This window comes from Polypterus senegalus, chromosome 9 (genome assembly GCF_016835505.1).
Source record: "Polypterus senegalus isolate Bchr_013 chromosome 9, ASM1683550v1, whole genome shotgun sequence".
NCBI lineage: Eukaryota > Metazoa > Chordata > Cladistia > Polypteriformes > Polypteridae > Polypterus > Polypterus senegalus.
This window is the reverse complement of record NC_053162.1, coordinates 9,919,807-9,939,068: the sequence shown is the minus strand read 5'-3', so window position 1 is coordinate 9,939,068 and position 19,262 is coordinate 9,919,807. Positions and strand designations below refer to the sequence as shown.

General features: G+C 40.8%; 1 protein-coding gene across 1 annotated transcript in view; it reads right to left on the bottom strand.

Moving 5' to 3' along the window:
• The window catches only part of LOC120535109 (nuclear receptor subfamily 6 group A member 1-like), a 513,305-nt gene that overhangs the window by 481,217 nt on the left and 12,826 nt on the right, over positions 1-19,262 (bottom strand). The window contains exon 2 of the mRNA XM_039762693.1: positions 6,926-6,961. Within this exon, the coding sequence (XP_039618627.1) occupies positions 6,926-6,961 (36 nt within the window). The remainder of the gene's footprint in view (positions 1-6,925; positions 6,962-19,262) is intronic.

The window sequence follows — 19,262 nt, the reverse complement described above, 5'->3', positions numbered from 1 at the left end:
AATACTTGTCTCATTGTGCTATTCCAGTTTTTGTCTTTTGTTTTAAATATATTTGCAAAAATTCCTAAATGCCGTTTTCGCTTTGTCATTCTGGCGTCTTGATTGTTGCTCGATGAGTGAGAAAATGAATTCAATCAATTTTACCCTAAGGCTGGAACAGAATAAAAATGAGAAAAAAGTGACAAGAGTCTTAATGCTTTCTGAATGCACTGTATCCATTTTATTTGATTAATAAATTATTGTTATGAAATTTTGGAAATTATGTACGGAACTGTTTACTAATGTTTTTGGGTTTTGCCAACACTACACATTGCATGGTTGCTGCAGGTGTGTAATTCAGAGTCGGGAAGCAATCATTGTCCAAGTATTAACTTTTACTAACATATTTTCTAAGTGTTTCATGTTTCAATTTAAGGCGAAAATTTAATGACAGTACTTTCTGACTTCAATTTTGATTTGCATAGAATTTACATAGATAAAAAATAGGAATGGTTTCTCTGGTTTTCAACTTCAGCACATTTTTGGCTTCAGTTGTTTCTTGTGACCCATCATTTACTTTTGGTCTACCTAAATCCATTTTGGCAGAATAATAGCAAAGCAAAGGGTCTCCTCTTTGCCTACTGCAATCCAGGGCATCCCAAAGGTGCTCTGTGGGGTTAAGGTCACAAGTAAAGAGAAGGCGTGCCAAGGAAGTACCTGCAGCACAACATTCCTTAGAATAGTAGTCATCACACCAGCTGTCTGTGGCCTGGCATTGTCTGACTGTAAGATCGGACATGAAAGAGGTGTGACCCTTTGCCCTGGAGTCTCTAATCCCGGTCTTGGAGTGTTTCAGTGGCTGCAGGCTTTCATTCTAACTCTTTTCTTAAATAGCGACCGGTTTTTCGTTGCTAATTAACTTCTTTAAATGCTCTTGAAGATTTAAACTCCATTTTTTTTTCTCCTTAATTAGCACCCAAACAATACCGATATACAAAATAAGCCAACACATGGCCAGCTCATCTGTGTCTATCATACAGTATCTGAAAATAAAAAAAGGTGAAGGACTCGTTAATGCTGATCTACTCAGGTTCACAAAACATTTTGATGGTAAGCTTACAAAAAAGAAAATTGACTGTACTTTCTCCGGTCCTGTTCAGTCTATATACATCAGACTTCCAATATGACTCGGAGTCCTGCCACGTGCAAAAGTTCGCTGATGACACTGCTATTGTGGGCTGCATCAGGTGTGGGCAGGAGGAGGAGTACAGAAAGTTAATCAAGGACTTTGTTAAATGGTGCGACTCAAACCACTTACACCTTAACACCAGCAAGACCAAGGAGCTGGTGGTGGATTTTAGGAGGCCCAGGCCCCTCGTGGACCCTGTGATCATCAGAGGTGATTGTGTAGAGGGTGCAGACCTTTAAATATCTAGGAGTGCAGCTGGATGACAAATTGGACTGGACTGCCAATACTGATGCTCTATGTAAGAAAGCTCAGAGCAGACTATACTTTCTGAGAAGGTTGGCATCCTTCAACATCTGCAGTAAGATGCTGCAGATGTTCTACCAGACGGTTGTGGCGAGTGCCCTCTTCTACGCGGTGGTGTGCTGGGGAGGCAGCATAAAGATGAAAGACGCCTCACGCCTGGACAAACTTGTTAAGAAGGCAGGCTCCATTGTAGGATTAAAGTTGGACAGTTTAACATCTGTGGCAGAGCGACGGGCATTAAGCAAACTCCAGTCAATCATGAAGAATCCACTGCATCCACTGAACAGTGTCATCTCCAGGCAGAGGAGTAGCTTCAGTGACAGACTTTTGTCACTGTCCTGTTCCACTGACAGACTGAGGAGATCGTTCCTCCCCCACACTATGCGACTCTTCAATTCCACCCGGGGGAGTAAATGCGAACATTAATTTTATTTTAATTCTTTTCATTTTTATTACTATTTAATTTAATATTGTTTCTTTGTATCAGTATACTGCTGCTGGATTATGTGAATTTCCCCTTGGGATTAATAAAGTATCTATCTATCTATCTATCTATCTATCTATCTATGTCTATACTGGCAGAATGAGAGCAGCAGCAAGCCATGGAATTAAACACCAGGGTTAATTAGCAACAAGAATCATCTTCCAATTAAGAAAGTTGCTTGGAGTAAAATTCGCTGGAATTTGAGGCGCTGACTTGGTTGGCTTTCCTCACATCTCATTTCTGCCTGGGTGCCATTCAAGAAATAAATGAAGCAATCCAGAATACTGAATCTTAAAAAATAAAGTCAATTAAAATGGAGAAAAGAAGTTAATCAGCAGCAAAAAACTGGCCAGTAATTAAGAAAAGGGTTAGAATGAAAACCTACAACCACAGTTGTGCTCCAGGCCCGGAGTTTGAGACCCCTGGAGCAGAGGGTCTCTGCAAAGTTACAATACTCTACAGCCAGCAGCACGCAACCTGTCTCTCACCGTCCTGTCGTGGATATTGGTATTATGTATGCCTGCTGTTTCAACAGCGGTGCTGGTGATACATCTGAAATGATCTTTTAGATCAGGGGTGTCAAACTCCAGTCCTCGAGTGCCACAGTGGCTGCAGGTTTTCAATCTAACTATCTTCTTAATTAGTGACCAGTTTTTGCTGCCGATTACTTCTTTTAATTAACGTGACTCAGACCCTTTAGTTGTTTCTTTTTCTTTAATTAGCAGCCAAACAATAATGAGACACAAAACAAGCCGCCACATCACACAATATCTGAAAATAAAGAAAGGTGAAGGTCTCGGTAAGGTTGATGTCTCAACTCACCAAAACACTTTTGACGATGTACTTATGAGAAACGGAAAATCAACCATTTTGGAAATGTCAGCTGTGGCAGAACGAGAGCAACAGCAAGCCGTGGAATTAAATAACGGGTTTAATTAACAGCAAGAATCGACTTCTCATTAAGAAACTGGTGGGAGTTTGAAGCCCCAGTTTACTTGGTCATCTGTTGGCTCATTTCAATTCTTATTTTTATTTGGCTGCATTTTAAGGAGGAAACGAATCAATTCAGCGGACTGAATCCTTCTAACAGGGCTATTAAAATGTGAATTAGCAGTAAAAACAGGCCACTGATTAGGAAAGGGGTTAGAATGAAAACCTGTAGCCACTGCGACCCTCCAGACCTGGAGTTCGACATCTGTGTTTTAGATGGTCATCTGTCCTGCCAATCCATTGAAATTAAGTCTGCAGTCATGGCTGAACAGAACAACTTCATCCACAGAGTCTGGCAACTGTGACATGATATGCCTGCCTGTAGTATGCTAATGGATATCTCCCTGCTTTCCAGGGACGTCTGTGGGATCATGGAATGTAACAGAAAAATGATTAAGTGTAGCTTTGTCTTGCAGTGAACTGAGCTTTAAACTTTAGGGTGTTTTAAAGTAGACCTGATCAGGGCATTGTTCCATTGTTGTGCTTCTCATTCAGGCCAATATTTTGTAAAATTGTTCATCGTGTTTTCAACAGAATTGTGATGTGCTTGTTGTAACGTGATTTTAAGCTGACTTTGTTAAAAAAAAAAAAAAAGAAGACAGTATAATAATAACAACAATAATAAAATAAATAATAATACATTTTATTTATATAGCACCTTTCCCATGGAAGTAGTGTGACTTAATACCTAAAAAGTCACCTCCTTGCAGCTGGATATTATTCACTCACTATTTAGACACTTCCATTGGCAGTATTTCTGATCATGGAATATAAAACCACCATAATGTAGCAATAATGTAACTCAACTTTCTAATGATGAACACTACCTTAAACACAAGCTTGCCAGACTGATCCCCAGCATAGTCTCAGTATGTGATAGGACCACCCAAACGCCAACCCGTAAGTCACTTTTTCGGTCACTTAAAATAGAAATATCTGTATAAATGATTTGTAAGTCACTCTGGATAAGAGCAACAAATATCTTTTGTCTCCACTCACTGAGCGAATTTAATCCAGTGTAACAGGAAGAAAAATGTCTAATAAAATTAGTGTAAATACACAATATCATCTTTGTATTAAAGGATATTTAAACAGACATTTCTGAATGTTAAATACTTTACATCATCTTGAGAATATATAGTATATACATAACTGAAAAACATTCACAACCAAGGGCCGAGATTCTGAATTACCGGCGAGCACTGCTGCCTCCATCCTCTAACTTTGTGTGTGTGGCATTTGCACATCCCACACACTTAAGTGTTTCGGTTTTCTTCTTACATCTCAAAGATCAATAAAATGCAATCCGCCTAAGATATTCAAGTTAAATTAACTGTCACGTTTAAAACAGTCTTATTGCAGGTGACTTTGTCTTGCTGTGGATCGGTGCCCCATTGTGCACTGACGTGGCCAGGCCTAAGTCCTTAGACTTGGCATAGCTGATGTGGCACATGAACGGATGGATAAACAATGAATGCAAACCTTCTTGAAATGATCAATTACTGAACAACTGAATAATTTGAAAGCTTCACCTACTTTGTGAAATACCAGGGTCATAAATGCATAATTAAAAAAGAGGCTAAAGAACAAAAATGTATAAATTTGATAAGTTTTGTGAAACTAACAAATGTCCATAAGAAGCAGGATGCAGCTAGAAGAGAAATGTATACCTGGGTGGCCCATTATGCACAGATATCTGATACTACCGAACATCATCATCATGAAACTGAAAGCACATAAAGGCAGCACTCTACTTGCAACACACATCTTTTTTTGTTCTTACCCTATAGGCGGGCATTTCTGCCACCATCTGTGTTTTCTGCACCATTGACTCTTATGGTGTAAAGTAACAGGCGGCACTCAATGACTCTTCAGGGGCTAACTGGGTAACCAGTTCCCTAGAGATCTTGACAGTCTACTGTATAATCTATTTTAAATTTGCTAAAATAATCATTTCAAATATATTACATTGAATTTAAACAGTCTACCAAAGACACATTTCTTTCAGCAGATTTAGCAAAAAGAGCTCTGCCTGAGAGAGACAGACAGATAGATAGATAAATGAAGTTTAAAGTTCAGTTTGCTCACAATTAAACTTTGACAATCAGATCACAGTGTTCGTGTTCTTGATGAATTCAATTTAAAGTCACAGTCTCAATCCACTGGATTAATTCCCTTCAAAATTTTAAACACTTCAATCATGTCACCTCTTCTTTTGCTTAAATTGAAAAGGCTCAGCTCTTTAAATCTGTTCTGGTAACTCATCCCCTGTAGCCTTGGAATCGGCCTAGTCGCTCTTCACAGGAACAAACTCTGAACAGGGCACCAGTTCTTCGCAGGGGGAAGACAAATCAAACACACACACTCAGGCCAATTTAGCACCACCCATTCACATACTCTGCATGTCTTTGGAAGGTGGGAGGAAACCCACAGAGACATGGAGAGAACAAGCAAACTCCATTCTAGGAGGACCCGGGACCTGCCCCTCATGTACACATATACTTTAAATTCTAACCATTATAGGTCAGTCACATTGTAAAAAGCATCTACCTGTAGAAAAAATGACAACTGTTTCATTTGGTAAGAAGACAAGATCATCTTTTTTTGAGAAGATATTAGAACGGTATAACAATCTTGACCTGAACAACCCATTTAAACAATCTAAGTTCTTCAATCTTCTTTGCACCTCATTTCTCCAAAATGACATCCGATTGAGTTTTGAAGGTCCCTAAACATCTACAGTTTACCACAATACTGGCTGACTTATTCCATGTGTGAATTAAATTTTCAGCGGTTTGCATGAAATGTTCCCTTAACAAGTTTCTATCTGCGCTTCCGACTGGGATCCACTGTATCAATTCCCTTCATAATTTTAAACACTTCAATCATGTCTCCTCATAATCTCCTTTCTCTTAAACTGTAAAGGTTCAGCTCTTTTAATTTTTCCTCATAACTTATTCCCTGTAGCCCTGGAATCAGCCTAGTCGCTCTTCTCTGGACCTTTTCTAGTGCTGCTTTGTCCTTTTTCGTAGTCCAAAAACTGCACACGGGCCTGCAGGTGAGGCCTCACCAGTGGGTTATAAAACTTCAGCAAAACCATCTTGCACTTGTACTGTGCATATCAGGGCGCTATATAACCTGACATTCTGTTAGGTCCACTATGACTCCTAAATCCTTCTCATAAGATGTACTTTTGATTTTCAGACCGCCCATTGTGTATTCAGACCTCACATTTTTACTTCCTATATGTAACACTTTACATTTACTTACATTACATTACATTTTACCTGCCCCAAATGTGCCCAAGCCCCTCTGTAATGAATCAATGGATTCAAGATTATCTGCCAATCCTCCTAGCTTGGTATCAAATGCAAACTTAACCAGCTTGAATTTATATTCCTATCTGTATCATTTATATATATTAAAAACAAACTGATCACTGTAGGACACCACTCTTAACATCGGCCAATTTTGATAAGGGTCCTTGCACCGTCACTCCTCTGCTTCCTGTGTGTGAGCAAACTGCACCCATTTACACACAACACCATGAACTCTGTCATCTTTACTCTGCGTATTCTTACTGTTATGTCCAGGCACAACAGCAAACAACTCTCTCATTGGAGTATTAGTAAATACTCAAAACTGTCAGGTGAAATTGTGTGATGTTACCTGCATGACTAAAGCACCGTAGTGAAAGACATTCGCATCACTGCCTCACACTTCAGTTATCAACTATTTGAATGTGATCGTCTTCACAACCATTTCTCCTCACTTAGTACAGGACATAATACATTGTGTGTCAATATCTATTTCCATGCTTATTTTCTTGCTGGAACTCTGTTTGCCTCCCTGGCAGCCTGCAAATGTCTTTATTATCACAAAGTTTGAAAGCGAACAGGAGTAAGTAATGGCATAATTGTGATAACAGATTACATAAAATATAATTAAAGAAGCTGCAGAACCAGCCTCTTGACACTTACGGTTTGTAGCTGCCGTCGTACTCTCCTGCTTACAATCTGCAAATAAAGAAATTGATAAATCAGGAGGTTTGTCCGGGGACAAATGAACAAAGCATAAATAAAAGAGGCAATTCTCATTAACAAACATAGAAAAATGAGTAAGTCTCATTCAGGACATCGCACCAAACGGATTACAGTGATCCCTCGCTATATCACGCTTCGACTTTCGCGGCTTCACTCTATCGTGATTTTTTCTCATACACGCTTACGTCGCTACGCATGCGCTTTCTGAGAACTTTTATCTAAGCCCTACGATGGCTCCTAAACGTGCTGCTTTTTCTAAGCCTTCTGACAATAAAACTAAGCGCCGGAGGAAGATGCTTACTATCCAGGAGAAGGTGAAACTCGTGGATATGATTAAAGATGGCGATACCCTACAAAAGCCTCCTCACGCATATGAAAAGACAGAGCCAGCAACTGCCTATCAAGATGTTCTTCAGCCGCACACCTACTACTCTTAGTACTCCTTCAGCGGAAGAAGACAACGACGCACCTGCTGAAGATACTGCACCACCTGAAGACTCTCCTACTGAGGTCGTGCCTTCATAGGTTAGTGGTTGTGTGTAAGAACTGTGTGTGTGTGTAATTAAATGTACAGTACAATAATCTACTATATAAAAGCGCTCAGGATTGTCCTTCCATCCCGTGAGTTCAAAGCGTACTGGTATTCCGCTTATCACAGACTTACTACTTGCAGCTTGCGGTACGAAGCGACGCGATGTGAGCAGAGTTCTGCTGCTCCCATCATCCCCTTGCTTTTGTGCGTGATGCGCTGGAAAAATAGACAAAATTATGTCTCTGGAAATAATTAATGGTGATGGAGTACAAATGCCTCACCGCGTAGTAAATATCAGGGGAGATGGTGCTTGCTTATTCTCATCTATAGCTTATTTAGTGCATGAAACTCCGTCTTTAGCGGTACAGATTCGGGCTGACATTGTACGACTTTGGACAGGCACTCGAGGGGATAAGAAAAACTTAGGTTTTCGGGAGATGTTATGAATGGGCACTATGATGTTCTCATTCCCTACACTTACATGCCTGATGTACACATGGAGCGCAAACAAATTGAGGATAAAATTCGGTCGCCTTAAAAGGCGGGTGAGCCTAGTAATAATATATTTGTAATGTCTAATATGTCTTATTTTCTCTTATTTTGTCTAATATATTGGGTAATACGAGTGTAATGGTGACTAAAGTGTGTTATTTCATGTCTAGAGGGCTCTAATAATGTTAAAAAATTTATTTAGAAGGTCGTAAACAGGTTTTCTATACTCTAACTGCAAAAATATTCGATTTATAAATAATCCTACTTCGCGAAAATTCATTTATCATGGTAGAGTCTGGAATGGATTAACTGTGATAAACGAGGGTTCACTGTACATATCTTATTCTTCTAAATGTACAAACTTCTATTGCAGACTCAGCTACTCATCTTTATTCTCCCCAGCTAAGTGATTTTCACTGAAGAAGATCCCATGCTATATGATCACCTTGCCAGTTTTGAAAAAATAAAAATGAGTAAGAATGGAAAGGTCAGCCAAAATGCAAGAACTCCCGCCATGGACCAATACCCAGTAGATAGTTATTTTACTAATCCCCAAGGGGAAATTTACTGTAAGATCACGACATAGTTTTTGTCCGCTTTCTACAGTGAACCCCATGACTCAAAAGAAACACCATACTACAGGTGACTACAACGGTAATTGGTGAAAATGTCAAGAACATTAATTATGTAAACTAAAATGTGTAAATGTCTTGTCCAATGTAGACCCTTTACATGGAATATATACACTCATCTAAAGGATTATTAGGAACACCTGTTCAATTTCTCATTAATGCAATTATCCAATCAACCAATCACATGGCAGTTGCTTCAATGCATTTAGGGGTGTGGTCCTGGTCAAGACAATCTCCTGAACTCCAAACTGAATGTCAGAATGGCAAAGAAAGGTGATTTAAGCAATTTGGAGCGTGGCATGGTTGTTGGTGCCAGACGGGCCGGTCTGAGTATTTCACAATCTGCTCAGTTACTGGGATTTTCACGCACAACCAGTTCTAGGGTTTACAAAGAATGGTGTGAAAAGGGAAAAACATCCAGTATGTGGCAGTCCTGTGGGCGAAAATGTCTTGTTGATGCTAGAGGTCAGAGGAGAATGGGCCGACTGATTCAAGCTGACAGAAGAGCAACTTTGACTGAAATAACCACTCGTTACAACCGAGGTATGCAGCAAAGCATTTGTGAAGCCACAACACGCACAACCTTGAGGCGGATGGACTACAACAGCAGAAGACCCCACCGGGTACCACTCATCTCCACTACAAATAGGAAAAAGAGGCTACAATTTGCACGAGCTCACCAAAATCGGACAGTTGAAGACTGGAAAAATGTTGCCTGGTCTGATGAGTCTCGATTTCTGTTGAGACATTCAAATGGTAGTCAGAATTTGGCGTAAACAGAATGAGAACATGAATCCATCATGCCTTGTTACCACTGTGCAGGCTGGTGGTGGTGGTGGTGTAATGGTGTGGGGGATGTTTTCTTGGCACACTTTAGGCCCCTTAGTGCCAATTGGGCATCGTTTAAATGCCACGGGCTACCTGAGCATTGTTTCTGACCATGTCCATCCCTTCATGACCACCATGTTCCCATCCTCTGATGGCTACTTCCAGCAGGATAATGCACCATGTCACAAAGCTCGAATCATTTCAAATTGGTTTCTTGAACATGACAATGAGTTCACTGTGCTAAAATGGCCCCCACAGTCACCAGATCTCAACCCAATAGAGCATCTTTGGGATGTGGTGGAACAGGAGCTTCGGGCCCTGGATGTGCATCCCACAAATCTCCATCAACTGCAAGATGCTATCCTATCAATATGGGCCAACATTTCTAAAGAATGCTTTCAGCACCTTATTGAATCAATGCCACGTAGAATTAAGGCAGTTCTGAAGGCGAAAGGGGGTCAAACACCGGATTAGTATGGTGGTCCTAATAATCCTTTAGGTGAGTGTATGTACCTGTACAATTACAGGTGTACCTCCACATTGATGCAAACCAGCCACTTTTAAATCATCTGCACATTTTCTTGATCTACTTTTACATCATTGCAGCCTCATGCAAAACGGTAGAAACCAAGCTGTGATGACACTGCACGCCACACACTCACTAAACAGAGTTGGCTTAAAATCAACAATTAACCTAAAAATAATGTGTGTGTGTGATTTATGGGATGAAACCAGACTATGTTTAGAGAACAAACAGAAAAGCACACAAGACACCTGATTAAATGGCCATGTCATGTTCGGGGACTTTCCCTTCAATTTTTAGTCGTAGCCTTCATTTACATCATCTTAGGGAATCTGAGGCAGTCGGCGGTATGCTCCCATGAAGGCAGTCGCCTAGTCTGACATACCCAGTGAGTCACTCCAACTAGACTGCAACTCGCTGTGACAAAAGGTTTGATTTTGTCTTTACTCGTGGGGAGACCTCTGTGTGCATGAGCACAGATGTCGAACTCCAGGGGTCTCATTTATCAAGCGTGCGTACGCACGGTTTTAAGTGTAAATCATGCGTACGCACAATTCCACTAATAGAATGCGATTCATTAATTTGTACGTGTGCGTGAAAATGTGCGCACATTTAGAAGAACTCCTGACTGTGCGTAAGCAGAATCCCCTAGTGGTAGAGAACTGTAATCACATATAAACCCAGTGCCCTTATACTTCATAGTTCTAAATCTGTTTCACAATAAGGGGTAATTGTAAGAAAATGGTGAGATCAATTGGAGCTTTTAATGAACTTGCACGATGCATTTAGTGAATCACTACTGTTCCTCAAGTACACATTGATTTGGTGCAGTTCCTCTTTTATGCTTTCAATGCCTCTCACTAATTCCTCCTGTGTTTTCAGAACCGCATCAGTCAGGAATCATGCCTCGAAACGCATCGGACGTGCTGAAGTGGCAGGCGGAGCAGGATCTGGCAAAACTGGCAGATCTATAAAATAAATGTTAAATGAACAATCCAAATCATTTGCAATGCAAGTGTTATTTATCTATGAATAATATATCGCAACACAAACATTTGAAAACCTTCTAACCATTTTCGGATGGCTCGGTCTCTCCTGCAGTTGATGGGATTGCACTTTCAGTGTCACCATCGGGGATTACTCTGCTCATTGACGTTTCACCAATAATTGCCGCTACCTTGTCATCCAATGGTGACACTGAAATAAGACTCTGGCCTCCTCCTGTGGCACCGAGGTCTCTTTTGTGGGCTGCAATTCTTTTTTTAGAGGACACTTTCAAATCAAACCACTTTTTCTTGATTTCTGCAGTAGTTCTACATACAGGTGAGACGGCATTTACCGCATTGGTAACCTGTCCCCACGCCAAGTCTTTTTTTTTTCTTTGACATTCCGCCTGAAAAAGCAGCAAACAAAACTGTCTTATTATGTTGTACCTCATTTAAAAGCACTTCCACTTCGTTGTCTGTGAGGTTTTTTTTCTTTCCTCTCTTCACGAGATCCATGATAACGGTTCTATAGTGCCCTGGCGGCATTGGGTTTTTATAAGGAAGGTTGTTTGCCAAATAAGGTAATTTGAGGGCGTTTCTGTATGCAAATTTAAATTACTATGCACACGCACACAATTTAGAAGGAGTGCGATTCATCATCAGTCATTTCGTACAGCTGTGCGTACTCACGTTTGAGAACTCCCAACTTTCTTGTGCTTACGGCTGTTGGTATAAGCACTAGTTTAGAGCTTGTTTTACGCATGCTTGATAAATGAGACTCCAGGCCTGGAGGGCCGCAGCGGCCACAGGTTTTCATTCGAACCCTTTTCCTAATCAGTGGCCTGTTTTCACTGCTAATTCACATTTTAATAGCCCTGTTAGAAGGATTCAGTCCTCTGAAATGATTTGTTTCCTCCTTAAAATGCAGCCAAATAAAAATAAGAATTGAAATGAGCCAACAGATGACCAAGTAAACTGGGGCTTCAAACTCCCACCAGTTTCTTAATGAGAAGTCGATTCTTGCTGTTAATTAAACCCGTTATTTAATTCCACGGCTTGCTGTTGCTCTCGTTCTGCCACAGCTGACATTTCCAAAATGGTTGATTTTCCGTTTCTCATAAGTACATCGTCAAAGTGTTTTGGTGAGTTGAGACATCAACCTTACCGAGACCTTCACCTTTCTTTATTTTCAGATATTGTGTGATGTGGCGGCTTGTTTTGTGTCTCATTATTGTTTGGCTGCTAATTAAAGAAAAAGAAACAACTAAAGGGTCTGAGTCACGCTAATTAAAAGAAGTAATCAGCAGCAAAAACTGGTCACGAATTAAGAAGATGGTTAGAATGAAAATCTGCAGCCACTGTGGCACTCGAGGACTGGAGTTTGACACCCCTGTGCATGAGAGCTGACAACTAATGAATGTTCATTCTCAAGTACAATGAGTGTAAAGCAGTGACGAGGAATAAGGAATGTGGGCGTTTTGGACCTCGCAAACAGAAGAAAAGCTGGTCATTCTCATGTCTTGTGTTTGAAGTATCACAACAGAATGGAAAAAACAAAAAAAAAAGGTCAGATTACAGCTAAACTTGCCATAACTGTTAACCACTCATACAGCACTGACTCTGTCAGGCAGTACAATATTGGCTGTGAGAAAATGGGGCGAGCATGACTGTGCTAGAAAGTCATCACACAGTCACTAAATATGACATACCTGGCAGTTTTCAGTCATGTCATGGGGAAATCTGACATACTCTAGGACTAGAAGCCACATAATGTGACAGCATTTTAACTTTGTAACAGCACTACTTAAAATTGCGTACAACTCCCTGCAGCACTGGCAGTAATTATGCCATTAGGCAGATTCAGAGGGCACAGGGGTTGCTGGGAAGAAAGATAATTAAGCAGGCTCTTTAAAAACACGATCAATAGTCTGTGTTTGTTTCTACACATCTCTCACACACTACTATATTACAACTACAACCATCATGGAGTACACCTTCCATGTGGATGCATATGCTATCAATGTGATTTCATCTTGGTGGGATATGTCTTCATCTGAGGAAAACTCCCAATCACACCAAATCTTCACGTCACAACCAAAACCTGGTAGGACAGTCCTTTACAATCCATTCATAGGGCTGTAACACAGGGCGTTTCACTCCACACATTGTCATCTGCACCTGCTGTACTGGACTGTGTTGAGCTTTGTCAGAGTCAATTCTTTACTGACTAATGTCTGCTGTTTTGCTCAGTTTCATGTATGTAGTGTATATAATAACTATCGCCATTGGGGAACTGGGGAGTGCATTTTGTTTTCAGTCGGCTAGATTACTGTAACGCACTCCTCTCAGGACTACCCAAAAAAAGACATAAATCGACTGCAACGAGTGCAGAATGCAGCTGCTAGAATCCTAACTGGGAAAAGAAAATCTGAGCACATTTCTCCAGTTTTGATGTCACTACACTGGTTACCTGTGTCATTCAGAATTGCCTTTAAAAATACTGCTTACGGTTTACAAAGCCTTAAATCAGGGGTGTCAAACTCCAGTCCTGGAGGACCGCAGTGGCTGCAGGTTTTCATTCTTACCATCTTCTTCATCAGTGACCCGTTTTTGCTGCTGATTACTTCTTTTAATTAACTTAACTACGGCCCTTTAGTTGTTTGTTTTTCCTTAATTAGCAGCCAAATAATAACAAGACACAAAACAAGTCGCCACATGACCAGCTCACCTGTGCCCATAACACAATATATGAATATAAAGAAAGGTGAAAGTCTCGGTAAGGCTGATCTCTCAGGTCACAAACATTTTGACAGAAAAAAATAGAAAATCAACAATTTTGGAAACATCTGCTGTGGCAGAATGAGAGCAGCAACAAGCCATGGAATTGAAAAACGGGCTTAGTTAACAGCAAGAATCAGCTTCTCATTAAGAGATTAGTTGGAGTGAAATTGGTTGGAGTTTGAAGCCCCAGTTTAGCTGGTCATCTGTCAGCTCATTTCACATCTCATTTCTGTTTTGCTGCGATTTAATGAAGAAACGAATCAATTCAGAGGACTGAATCCTTCTAACAGAACTATTAAAATGATGAGAAAAAAAGTCAATTATAAGTGAAAACTGGTCACTGATTAGGAAAAGGGTGAGAATGAAAACCTGTAGCCACTGTGGCCCTCCAGGCTTGGAGTTTGACACCCGTACCGTAAATAATCTCGCTCCATCTAATATATATCAGAATGTCTGACACCTTATATTCCAAATTGTAACCTTAGATCTTCAAATGAGTGTCTGCTTAGAATTCCAAGCGCTAAACTTTAAAGAAGTGGTAAGGCAGCCTTCTGCTGTTAGGCACCTAAAATCTGGAATAGCCTACCAAAAGGAACTGGCCAGGCTGATACGGTGGAGCACTTTAAAAAACTGCTAAAAACTCATTACTTTAACATGGTTTCTCGTAACTTCATTTTAATTTAATCCTGATGCTCTGTATATTCAATTAATTATCATTATCATTCATGGTGGCTCCAAAATCCGTAATGACCCTTACTCTCTCTCCTGTTCTTTAACCAGTTTTCTGTGGTGCCGATCTGCGCCACCACCACCTGATCAAAGCACCGTGATGTCCCTACATTGATGGATTAAAGGCCAGAAGTCCACGTGACCGTCATCATCAAGTCCTTCCATGAGAACCCTGAATACAATGAGGACTGATCATTTATGTGAGGTAGAATGCCTAGAGGGGGGTGGGTGGTCTCGTGGCCTGGAACCCCTGCAGATTTTATTTTTTCTCCAGCCGTCTGGAGTTTTTTGTTTTTTGTTTTTTCTGTCCTCCCTGGTCATCGGACCTTACTTTTATTCTATTTTAATTAGTGTTCTCTGATTTTAATTCTTACTTTATCGTTTTTCTCTTTCTTCATCACGTAAGACACTTTAAGCTACATTATTTGTATGAAAATGTGCTATAGAAATAAATGTTGTTGTTACATTTGCATAAGCATTTTTGCTTAATATTGTTTTTTTTTTTCCTCTCTTCATTATTTGATTAATACACTCACTTAAAGGATTATTAGGACCACCATACCAATACGGTGTTTGACCCCCTTTCGCCTTCAGAACTGCCTTAATTCTACGTGGCATTGATTCAACAAGGTGCTGAAAGCATTCTTTAGAAATGTTGGCCCATATTGATAGGATAGCATCTTGCAGTTGATGGAGATTTGTGGGATGCACATCCAGGGCACGAAGCTCCCGTTCCACCACATCCCAAAGATGCTCTATTGGGTTGAGATCTGGTGACTGTGGGGGCCATTTTAGTACAGTGAACTCACTGTCATGTTCAAGAAACCAATTTGAAATGATTCGAGCTTTGTGACATGGTGCATTATCCTGCTGGAAGTAGCCATCAGAGGATGGGTACATGCTGGTCATGAAGGGATGGACATGGTCAGAAACAATGCTCAGGTAGCCCGTGGCATTTAAACGATGCCCAATTGGCACTAAGGGGCCTAAAGTGTGCCAAGAAAACATCCCCACACCATTACACCACCACCACCAGCCTGCACAGTGGTAACAAGGCATGATGGATCCATGTTCTCATTCTGTTTGATCAATGACAATCACAACACTACTTTTCTCTAAGGCTATAAATACTGTATATCTGACTGGGATGTACTTGGATTCTCACTGTTAAATAGAGCTGCATAAAATAAATAAATAATAAAATAAATAGACTCACACCTGGTGGCATGGATTGTGGACTATCTTACAGACAGACCTCAATATGGGCGTCTTGGGAACTGCAGGTCTGACATTGTGTTAAGCAATACAGGGGCGCCGCAGGGGACTGTACTTTCTCCGGTCCTGTTCAGCCAACATACATCAGACTTCCAATATGACTCGGAGTCCTGCCACGTGCAAAACTTCACTGATGACACAGCTATTGTGGGCTGCATCAGGTGTGGGCAGGAGGAGGAGGAGTACAGAAAGTTAATCAAAGACTTTGTTAAATGGTGCGACTCAAACCACTTACACCTGAACACCAGCAAGACCAAGGAGCTGGTGGTGGATTTTAGGAGGCCTAGGCCCCTCATGGACCCTGTGATCATCAAAGGTGACTGTGCAGAGGGTCCAGACCTATAAATACCTGGGAGTGCAGCTGGATGATAAATTGGACTGGACTGCCAATACTAATGCTCTATGTAAGAAAGGTCAGAGCCGACTATACTTTCTGAGAAGGTTGGCATCCTTCAACATCTGCAGTAAGATGCTGCAGATGTTCTACCAGACGGTTGTGGCGAGTGCCCTCTTCTACACGGTGGTGTGCTGGGGAGGCAGCATAAAGATGAAAGACGCCTCACGCCTGGACAAACTTGTTAAGAAGGCAGGCACTATTGCAGGAGTAAAGTTGGACAGATTAACATCTGTGGAAGAGCAACAGGCATTAAGCAAACTCCAGTCAATCATGAATAATCCACTGCATCTACTGAACAGTGTCATCTCCAGGCAGAGGAGTAGCTTCAGTGACAGACTTTTGTCACCGTCCTGCTCCACTGACAGACTGAGGAGATCGTTCCTCCCCCACACTATGCGATTCCTCAGTTCCACCCGGGGGAGTAAATGCTAACATTAATTTTATTTTTATTTTTTTCATTTTTATTACTATTTAATTTAATATTGTTTCTTTGTATCAGTATACTGCTGCTGAATTATGTGAATTTCCCCTTGGGATTAATAATCTATCTATCCATCTATCTAAAAAATGAATTACTTCACAACGGCTTTCAAATTATCTGGTTCTCTACAACAATCAGCACTTCTACAGAGAAACACAACTTTCACTTTAACTCTGAGTCTGTTCCAAGTCAATCGACTGGAAAACCACATTTAGAAAATTCACTAAGGTTTCTAATTGAATTGTAAATTCTCTCTACTGGAGATATAAGTGGACAGCAGATAACAGCCACGGCCTATGTGAATGCCAGGGGTTATGGGTCTTTTCATGTATGGAGTGAAAGCTTCAGGTTTCCTATGACCCACAAGCCAATGCAAAGGATCACACAAAGACCACAACAAAATGAATGAGAATGACTGCTTTGTTTTACATTAAAAAGACAGAAAACAGCCAGCAGATCCCTCTTAAATAATCTGTTTATTGATAGGGAAATGTGACGTTGGCTTTAGCTACCAAAGTCTGAGGAAGGAGAAGCAGAATTAGGAGCAGGAAGTGCAAGGTTGTGCATTATCTTCAAGATTAATTAAACTAGGCAAAAACATTGTCATTTTTGTTTTTGTTCTTTTATTTCGCCTTAAACAATTTCTTGTATTAGGAATTTGTTAGTTTTCGCATGCCCCTTGGGGTCAGAGCGCAGGGTCAGCCATTGTACAGTGCCCCTGGAGCAAGGGCAGGTTAAGGGCCTTGCTCAAGGGCCCAGCAGAGTAGGGTCTCTTTTGGCAGTGACAGGAATTCGAACGAGCAACCATCTGAATACCAGTGCAGATCCTTAGCCTTAGAGCCACCACTCTGCCCCATTTAACCAATAAATAAACATGCACAATGAACAGAACATATATTTATAATTATTTATCCATCGATCCATTTTTTAAAAAGCATTTTCAATGTTATGAGACACTTGGGCTGTATTGGGGTCAAAGGACAGGAGACAGGGGATCAAACCTGGGTGTGATGGTTCAAATACAGTGCCCTCCATATTGTTGTCACATTTTTCTTTGGATTTACCCCTCTGTTCCAAAGTTTCAAATTACAAATCAAACAATTCAGACGCGATTAAAGTTCACATTGCAGCCTTTCACGTTAATTTGCATACATTTTGGTTGCATCGTGTACAAATGGCATTTTCTATACACAGTCCCTCCATTTCAGGGAATGTTTGGGACAATTGGCATTACCCTCAAGTATGTTTCATGGCTTACTTCTAATCTTTGGAGTGCCAATGAAATTCAAAAAAAGCCATTATTGGGGTGAAAAAGGGGAATAAAGCCATTGGAGACATCAGTAAAATCTTAGAATGACATTGATCAACGGTCTGGAATACCATAAGAAGAAAACACATTGGTGAGCTCAGTAATTGCAAAAGCACAGGTAGGCCAAGGAAGACCTCAATTGCTGATGACAGAAGAATCCTCACTACGGTAAAGAAAAGGCCCCAAATGCCTGTCTGTCAAATCTGAAACAGTCTCCAGAAGGCAGATGGAGATGTGTCAAAGACGAATATCAGCAGACGACTTCATGAATAGAAATACAGATGGAACATTGCAAGATGCAGACCACTAATTAGCCAGAAAAACAAGATGACTAGATTAGTTTGTGAAAAAAAAGTACTTAAAAGAGCCTTGGAATTCTGGATAAAAGGGCTTGTGGACAGACCAGACAAAGATGAACCTCTTCAGATTGGTGACGAGAGAAAATTAAGGAGACGAGAAGGAACTGCCCAAGATACACTGCAGACCACCTCAACTGTTAAACATGGTGCTGGGGGTGTTACGGCTTGGACATGTATGGCTGCCACAGGTCGTGTCACGCTTCTCTTCATTGAGATTGTCAATCAATTGACAAGAGATTGTCTTCTTAGAGAGTCAAGGCTGAGGGGCTGTCAAGAGGCAGGGCATGTTAAGGCCCATTGCGGCACTTCTTGTGTGATTTTGGGCTATACAAAAATAAATTGTATTGTATTGTAAAAGCTGATGGCAGTGACGCAATTAATTCTGAGGTGTGTGGAAACATCTGATCTGCTCAAGATCCAATTAATGCCTCCAAACGCATTGGACAGCGCTTCATCCTACAAGGTAATGAGCTAAACATACTGCTGAAACAACAGAGGAGTTTATCAAAGCTAAAAATGTAAAGTTATTGAATGACCAAGCCCGTCACCCGTTTTAAATCCAAGTGAGCAGGCCTTCCATATGCCGAAGAGACAATGTAAGGGTACAAGACCCTGAAACAATGGCTATATTAGAGGCTTGGCCAAGCATCAGCAGAGAAGATCACCCAGTGATGTCTATGAATCGCAGACTTCAAGCAGTCATTACTTGTCAGGGATATGCGACAAAGTCCTAAATATGACCGCTTTAATAGAGCCCTGAAATGGGGGGAGACCACGTACAACAGAAAGAGTGCTGTCATTTCTACATGGTTTAACCGAAATACAGTCGACCCTTGACATACGACCAACTTGATTTACGACCCAAATTTTTGTTTTGATTTACGACCAACATCTTGCGTTACGACCCGAATGCAGTCACGTGTATCCGCATGCGATTGTAAACAAACAGC